This window comes from Lynx rufus, unplaced genomic scaffold, assembly GCF_022079265.1.
Source record: "Lynx rufus isolate CCGP_SWC_20201006 ecotype Redwood Valley unplaced genomic scaffold, mLynRuf1.p SCAF_2, whole genome shotgun sequence".
NCBI classification, from domain to species: domain Eukaryota; kingdom Metazoa; phylum Chordata; class Mammalia; order Carnivora; family Felidae; genus Lynx; species Lynx rufus.
The window spans coordinates 188114373-188122817 of NW_025814834.1; the positions used below are offsets into that span (position 1 = coordinate 188114373).

The following is an 8445-nucleotide window of genomic DNA, read 5'->3' on the forward strand; positions in this document are numbered from 1 at the left end:
CTTCAGTTGACAGGATGGCCCCCTTCACCCTTAACCAAGGCCAGGTAGTGTCTGCAAACTTGTATGGTACTGGTGCCACTTTCTTCAGGTGGAGGTGGGGAGCGCAGGAGACCGAGGATCCTGAATCAGTTTGGAGGCAGAAAGAGGTAAACACCAAAGGAGTGTTTGAAGGCAGTGCAAAAGCACCAGAGTTTGGGGAGCACCTAGAACTGGGGCAGTAAACACAGAAGAGTGGAAGCACAGACTTGTTTCTCCTCCTTGACCCAGAACGCACACAGCCCTCACTCTTGCCTGGGTGAAGGGGCACCTGTGCCAAAGCAGGCACTTAGTTTGGAAGGAATTTTGGTTCGCAGTGTCAGATGCCTTGGGCGGGGGGGGGGGGGGCCTCAGCCGGCTCACTCTCATGGTGCTCTCATGCGCCCCTGGCTGCGGCTACTGCCCTTGTACTTAAAGCTGCTGAATTAATCTCCAGCCCAGACCTCCCTCCTCAGCTCCAGACCAGCATATCCCTTCCTCCCGACAGCCCCTCCGGATGTCCCATGGTTCCTCAGACTCAGTAGCCTTTCCATATGTATGTCTTATTGCCAAAGAACATCATATTGGATAAATTCACAGGACCCAGGAAACAGGGTTGCATAGGACATGCAGGAAAGCTCAGGATTGCATGGACTTTTAAGATGACTCGGGGGCACTGTGGAAGGCCAGGGTCAGCACTAACCTCTCCTTCCTTCCAGGTGCAAGTGTATACCGCTTAGCTTCTTGTCCTTTTTCATACTATTTGCCAAATTGAACTTAAAAAATAATTATTTAAGTAATTATTTATTGTCTGTCTCTCCCGATTTTAAGCTTAAGGGCAGGGATCATGTCCCTTTCACTTCTGTATTGCTGGTGTCTACCTAGTGACTGACATATAATAGGTAATAAATATTTGTTGAATGAATAAATGAATATCTTTATCACTCAAAATGCAGGTCCCTCTGGGGAGGGGGGAACCTCAGTTCTTTCCTGCCCTCTTATCCCTTGATGCACTCTGCTTCATTCTCCCAAACCAGCCTCCCGCTGCACCTTCTTCCCCACCTTCAGCCTTCTCAGATGCTCTTTTGCCCTGGGTGGCTTCATGGAAGGTGGGTAGTGAGCTCCCCATGCTGGATTGTCTACAAGCAGAGGCAGTGTATGCACCCATTAGGGTGCCCTGGAGGGTAGGACAGATTAGTGACAGTGGGGTGGGGCAATGTGTGGTTTTCTGTGTCATTACACATTGTGAGGCCCCCAGGATGCCTGATGTCACAGGGATAGAGTTTTCTCCACCGGTAACTACAGGTCCCAAGTGCTGGGGACTGTGCAGGGGGGTGTGAGCTGCCCTTTCAGGACTGGTGAACACACCTTTGCCACCCACTCTGCCTGTGTTCTATGCCCCGTGTCCCAGAGCTGCTGGGTGGGGGGGCAAGCAATGGGAGATCACAGGCCTGTGATTGCTGAGTCAGCCTGAAGTGAGTGGGATGGCCAGCGCATGATCTCCATCCAGCTGCTTTTACCCATCCAGCCCCACTGCCCAGGAAAGGATGTGACAAACCACAGAAGTAAATAAATAACTTAGGAATAATAAATAGGGGTCCAGCAACCACGAAAGAGTACAGGCCCATGTCAGCAATGTGTCTCCTCCAATTCCATACCCCCCAGGGCCTGGGCTGAGGCTGGGACTTCAGAGCTGCTGAGTTCTCCAGAGGAGGAGTCCTGGGTGTGTGGCCTGGTCGGTGCCAGAGTCTGTGAGAAGTGGGTCCTAAGGTCTCCACAGCTGAGGTTGTCTGGTGCCTGCAGGGCTGGGACTTGCAGGGCGAGGACCCTGGGGCCGCAGGTCAGTCGTCCTTCCATCTCTCCAGGGCTGATAGCCATCACTCACCCGGCTGAGGCCTCCATCTCTGGCCCAGGGCCCCCCACCCGCCGGCTCCTGCGAGAAGGCCCCAGGTTCGAGGATCCGCGGGTAAGGGTACAGTCCGCAAACCCCTGGAGCGAGGTCTCAGCCCAGGCAGCCGCAGGCAGTGGCGGAAAGGCGGTCCACGGTCCTCCAGGTGCTGTTGACGTCCATGAAGGAGACCGCCTCGTAGCGCGTGGGTCGGCAGCACGGCTGGCTGACGGGGCGCGAGCCCGGGGGCGGCCGTAGGGCCCCGGCGCCCAGCAGGCTGGCCAGGCTGAGGTCGTGCGGGGAGCGCGCGCGGCGGCAGGAGCCGCTGCAGAAGCGGAAACGCACCAGCTCGTCGGAGCTGTGGCCCAGGCCGAGCGCGCGCACCGGCACCAGCTGCGACCGCAGGCGGCAGCCCCGCGCCCCCGCGGTCCGCGCGCGACTCCCCCAGCTCGCGCGGCCGGCCCGCGCCGCGCGGCCCCCGCGGGGAGGCGCGGGCGAGGGCGCAGGTGGCTGGGGCGCGGGCCGGGGAGGCTGGGGCGGCGGCCGCCGAGCTCTTCCGCCGCACGTGCGAGGCTGGCGGCCCCCTGCAATGAGATGGAGTCACTCGATGGGTCCCGGGGCCGGTCCCGCCCCGCCCCCCTCGCCTTCTCACCTACCCGGCAGGTGGCCGGTGGGGGCCGCCGGGGCCGGGGCGGGGCCGAGGCGCGGGGCGGGGCTGCGGGGCCCGGGGCCCAGGGAGGCCTCGGCGACGCTGCTCAGCAGGGCCAGAGCGGCCAGGGTTGGCCACAGGGCAGACTGCACAGAGAGAAAAGTGGAGCCTCAGGGAGGAAGAGGGCACCGAGGTCAGCTTGGGGTGTAGGGAGTTCGGGAAGGGGCTGGCTGGGGCAGCAGGGATCAGAGGCAGGATGGGCTCTTAGTTGGGTGGGGGGAGCTATGGAAGGGTTTAGATAGGAGGACAATGGGTCCACGGCTTCAGGGAGCCTAGGGGAGAGGTCAGCTGAGGACACTGACTTTCCTACTTACTCCTAGTCCCTCCTTGACCATTTCCCCTTCCGCTTCTGTCACCCGCTTGCCGAGGCCAAGCCATGCGTTCTCTCCCCAATCAGACCACCTTTCCTCAATACCCAGTGACATCACTGGGAGAACCACTCACCTGCCGCCCAAGCTGGGGCCAGTGGGGCAGCACAGAAGGGCCTCCACATCTGGGCTCCATCTCTGTCAATACCAGGAGCTCCCATCAGCTGTAGTTGACCTGTTCACACACACACACACACACACACACACACACACACACACACGCCCCCTTCTCTTGAGGCAGCTCGGAACATTGAGAGCAGGCCACCGCTCCACTTCAGTGTCTTCAGGCCAGGAACATGGGGCTTGGAAAGGTGGACCCAACCCAGGAGGAGAAGTAACTACATCAAGAACCTAACTATGTGTTGATGCTTTGCACCTGTTCCTTCTTTCAGTTCTCACAACTGCATGAGGTAGATGGCAGAATCCTCATGTTCCACCTGAGCAAATAAGGCTCAGGGAAGCTCAGTGACTGTCTAATGTCACAAGGCCTCTTTCCTCAGGACCTTCCTGCCCTGTGCTACAGAGCTGGAGCTTCCAGGAGCAGCTGGAGAAGGAACTAGGGAGCTTTTTCTCCATGTCACAGAGCAGGAAACTATGGCCTAGAGAAGAATTAGGGTGCTTGCTATTGACCTAGCTGATGTTAGCAAGACCCAGGCCTCAGCCTGTGTTGCCCACCCAGCACTGCAGCACCTTGCTCCTCTAAGATTTCAGTCTGCACCCCAAGCTGCCAGAGTTCTGTCTTCTCGCCACAGATGTCCCTCAAGAGCTAGTCCATGATGGTGGCTGATGGGTCCTCTAACATAGGGCCTGGGCATGGCTCCCTATGGCCACCAGGGGGCAGCATTGCCAAACCTGTTGACTCAAAGGGTGGATGGGCTTTTCCCTTTGCTCAAATACTCAGGCCTGAGCTATTCCCAGGAGGACCAGCCAGGCCTCCACTTCAACCTCGTCTCTGAGAGCTGGTCCAGGTTTGTCCCCCTTCCAGCTTCCTGTAGGTCTGGAAACCTGGCCCTGCTTTTATAAGTTTCCCCCCATGAACCATCCTTCCTGAGCCCATCCAGCCTTTCTGAGCCCCACCAACCTTTGGTGAACCCACATTGGCTGGCATTCCCATACATCCCTCTGGGGCCCTGGAGTCCTCACTAGCTGGTCTACCCTTGGGTCCCAGCTGTCACCTTCCACCCCCACCCCATAGCCCACAGAACGTCTGCATACCTGTGGGCCAGATCTCCCCAGACCTCACTGGTGTGGTCCTCCAGCGCTAGGTGTGCTCTGCTAACTGAATCGAGCCTTGATGGGCCAAGCTAGTAACTGTTTTCAATGATGGAGGGAAACCCGGGCCAGGCAGCCTTAGTGGCCCCCTGCACTAGGGGGAGCTCAGGAGCAGGTCTCTTGAGGGCAGGGCAGGGCAGGGCAGGTCCAGTCTCCCTTCTGCAGCCTGGGGCCACTTGGTGGTCCTCCAGTCCTTGCCCCGCTCCTGCCAGCCAGATACTTACCACAGGGGTCCTGCTCCGTGTTCTTCTAGGCACCTTTCCTGGGACCAGTGCTGGGCTTTTCCCCGCAGCTTAAAAGGCTCATGCCCAAGGCTGTGCACCTGGCAGCGCCTCTTTTAGCCAAAAGCGTGGCCTTGGCAGCCAGTCTGTGCCCTGTAGCGGCAGCAGGAGCCTCACATTACAGCGGGCTAGCGCAGTCCGACCAGCAACAGGGGGACCGAGGGGGCTGGGAGGGGCTGAGGGCTGTGCCTCCGGCCCAGGGGAGGGAGAGAGAATGTGAGAAAGGAGTGGAGGGGAACCATCCTGCCCGCTCCCCCTAGCCCCAGGGCTGGGACAGGGGTGGGCCAACAGGTCAGCTTACCGAGGTGCAGGGCTCCGGGTCCGGGACGCAGTGAAGGCTGGGGCCTGAGGGACCTGCTGCTGGCCGAGCCCCTGAGCCGTGTCTGGGGGCCGGGCCCAACTCCATCCCTCAGCAGCCTCATGCCCGCCGCCATCCGGTGTCAAATTCCAGCCCCGGCGTCACCGGATCCTGGGGTGGGGCCCAGAGCGCCCCCGCCCAACTCCACCTTTCAGGGCTCACCTGGCCACTCCACCTGCTGGGATCGAGTCCCCCCGCCCCCCCTCTAGCTGCCCTAGGTCCCCAGAGCTTGGGGGGAGGAGACGCTGGGAGGGGACCCTGGGACTCAGAGCTAAGAACCCAGGCGGCGGAGAGGCGCGGGAACTGGGCGTTCAGAGTTTGTAGACACCCGAAGTAGGGAGTCGGGAGGCTGGGCTGAGGGCGGGGAGGGAGGGGACTGGCCGGTCCCTGCCTCAGCCGAGGGCCCTGCAGTCGGTGCGGTCTCTGGGGTCCCGGCTGGCCGGCCCGCAGTGGCTGCTCCTTGCTGTCTGGCCCACCGCTAACTTCTCCCAGCGGACCCATGGAACTCGTCATGTTGGTGAGGCGCTGCGCTGGGGCCCTGGGGGCCTGACCCTGCTCCAGCCGCCCTGCCGCAGGGCCCCCACTGCCCGGGGCTTGGAGTGGAGACAGATCCGAGAACACCGCTGCTCACCCGGGGCGCCACAGGGGCAGTGCTGGTAGGCGCGGGTGCCCGTGTTGGAGAAGGGAGGGTCACAGAGGAGAAACATGCGCGGAGGCTTTGAGGTAGCAGCTGGAGGGTAGTATTTCAGGTGCCTAATTACGGCAATTTGGCAGGTGGGGTGGAGGTTGAGTGAGTAACATGGATAGAGGTAAGGAAAGGCCAGATCCTGTGTGTCATACTAGAGTCTGGCCTTTATCCAGGTGGCACTGGGGACCACTGAAGGGTTTCAGGCAGGAGAATGGTGTGACCAGACAAGCATTTCAGAGACTGGCCGCAGTGGGGTGGATGGTCTGGGGATATGTAAGGAGGAGGCTGCTGGGGAGAGAGGAGCCTGAGGCAGAGTGTGGGGCTAGCGGAGGGCTGCAAGCCTCTTTCGCGAGCACACCTTCTTGAAAACTCAATTGATCCCTGATTGGATGGGGTGAAGAGGTAGGACAAAGGTATGCCTTTGGCCTGGGTGATGAGGTGGAGGCGATGCATGCTGGCAGCTGGGGCTTCCCGGAGGAGGGGCATGTGGAGGACAGGAGCTCACGAGTTCAGTGTCCGACGTGTGGAGTTGGAAGGACCTGTGAATTACCCTAGCGGCGATGTTCAGGAAGTAGCTGAATCTGTAGCCTGCAGCAACGTGGAGAGAGCTGGGGTGGAGATGGCAATTTGGAAATTGTTGACCAACTGACAATTGGAAGCCATGGGTGGGGATGAAAGTGCTCAGGGGACGTGTGTGGACCAGCTGTACCTTGACTATGCATCAGAACCACCTGTGGACCTTTTAAAACCACCCACATCTGGGCTCCACCCCAGACCTGAATCAGAATCTTGGGGTGGGCATGTGCCGTTTTCCCAATCGGTGCAGGTTATTTTGGCATATGGCCGGGGCTGAGAACCACAGCTTTTGTGAGAGCAGTTTCTGTGCAGAAGCCAGACCACAGAAAACTGGTGGTGGCTGTCCGCAGGCTTGACAGGACCCTGGTAGGACAGGGGCCACGCAGTGAGTAGATCCTCTCTTTGCTGCCTCTTGCAACCTGGGGCTTTATCAGCCGTGGCTGCCTCTTGTAGGCATGCAGCCTATGCCCTGTACAACTCCAGGGGGTGCCATTCCCGTAGAACATGACGTGCTTTGGAGTTGTGCCCAGTTGCCAGCAAAATCCCAAGGGAGTTCTGGGTGTGCCTCTCAGGGTCTTGCTCTCCCCTCAGCTGAGGAGGCTTCTGCCTGAGGACACACCACGGCAGTAAGGGGGCAGGTGGGAAGGTGGTGGTCCTTGGGATGGCAAGGACTCTTGGATTGGGATGGCAGGTGAGAGATGAGGGGGCCAGCCAGCCTGTCATAGTGGCAGCTCTGGCAGGAAGCTCGCTCCATGGCTTCAGATGCAGGTGTATGTTTGTCCCATTCTCAGGCCTGCCTGGGGATGCTGGAAAGGGAGGGATCAGACTCTAGCGCTCTAAGGGGGTGGGGGTGGGGATAGCCTTTCTAATGTTCACCTGAGGGTGCCCAGAGGGGGCTGTGCCTTCCTGTTCTGTGTGGGGAGAGGGGACCCTTTGTGCTCTGGGTTGGGGTGGGACATACTCTCCCCAGGGCTCAGCCTGGGGTGCCAGGAGCAGGTAAGGTCTTTGAGCCTGTGTCAGAGGCTCAGTATAGATCTTTCCTGTACTTGTAGGAATCTCTGTCCCTGCTTGCAGAACTGGGGTTCTGGGGACTCAGAGGTGCTATCGTAAGGCTGTGGACTTCAGTGGCTCCTTTAGGAGGACTAGGGTAGACTCTGGGGCATGCCCTTCTACCTTTGGTCTACTTCTCTTAAAGCAAACAGGGTGTAGGACTTTGTAGGATGGGAGAGGCTTCAGGAGGCCCCTAGGTAGCTACCCGTGTCCAGCAGTTGACACGAGAAGGGAAAGAGACCCAGGAATCTGCGTGGGCTAGAGAGACGGCCCTTGAGTTTAACATAATTGCTGAGGCCCCAGGTTCCTGCCTCTTCCAGGAAAGTCAGAGAAAGCAAGAGGAGGCCAGATTCGGGGAAGAGCTTTATTGCTTCCAGGATGGCTGCCACAGCCTGGGTAAGGTCCTTGAGCCTCACTTCCCTCTGGTCCAAGCTAAAGGCAGAACCCAAGGACCTGACAGTCTCATTGCTGAAGTCCAGAACAGCTGCCAGGTTGGTCAGTCCAGGCTGGGGCGCTGTCCTATGGATCAGCTGCAGCTGGGGAGGGGGGGCGCTATTCCCATCAGGTTGGGCCAGGCCCCATCTCCCAGGCTCTGTAGTTCTTTCTGCTTAACCCAGGGGCTGTCTTGTTGGCTTAAATGATGGCTCCAGGGTTTCCCTGTGGGGTAGTTAGGGGCTGGTGAATGGGAATACCCCATCTTCTCCTCAAGAAAGGCCAAACAGTGTCATGAGCTGGAGAGGGCTGGCATGAGACCTTGCCCACCTCCCCTGTAGTCCCGAGCAGGGTCCAGGCTAGTCATGGCACCCCTACTCTACAGGGAGCCCACTGGTACCTAGACCCGACAGGCCCCCTAGTGGGCCTCTTTCTGTATGGCAAGTGGACCAAAGTTGACATCTCCAACCTTATTTAAAAATAAATTATCCCTACCCTCCCCCCAACCCCAATTCACAAAATGATAATACACCAAACACTGATTGGAGAAATGATTCCAGCAGCAGCCCTGCTGCCTGACGTCCACCTCCTGCATGCTGGGCCTGCTGGGCACAGCTGGTGGCCTCCTGGCCCTCTAGCTTCAAGGACCCAGGCTGAGAATGAGGCCAAGTGCTGGTCTCTGAGGCTGGCCTCTGGGCAGACACAGCTCTGGCTGCCCTGCCAAGGCCTCGCCACCCCTGGGGCCACTTGGCACTGTCCTTCTCGGGGTCTAAAGACTCCTGTGCCTTTCAGGCAGAGCCAGACCAAG

The 8445-nt window shown here is 59.2% G+C and overlaps 1 protein-coding gene across 1 annotated transcript; it reads right to left on the reverse strand.

The window, feature by feature from the left end:
* Positions 1–2017: 2017 nt before the first annotated feature.
* ARTN (artemin) lies at positions 2018–4967 on the reverse strand. Its single transcript, XM_047082360.1, is given in 5 exon segments — positions 2018–2487; positions 2560–2712; positions 2715–2782; positions 4575–4626; positions 4835–4967. Coding segments are annotated over 5 exon segments (876 nt in total).
* Between the last annotated feature and the right edge of the window lie 3478 nt (positions 4968–8445).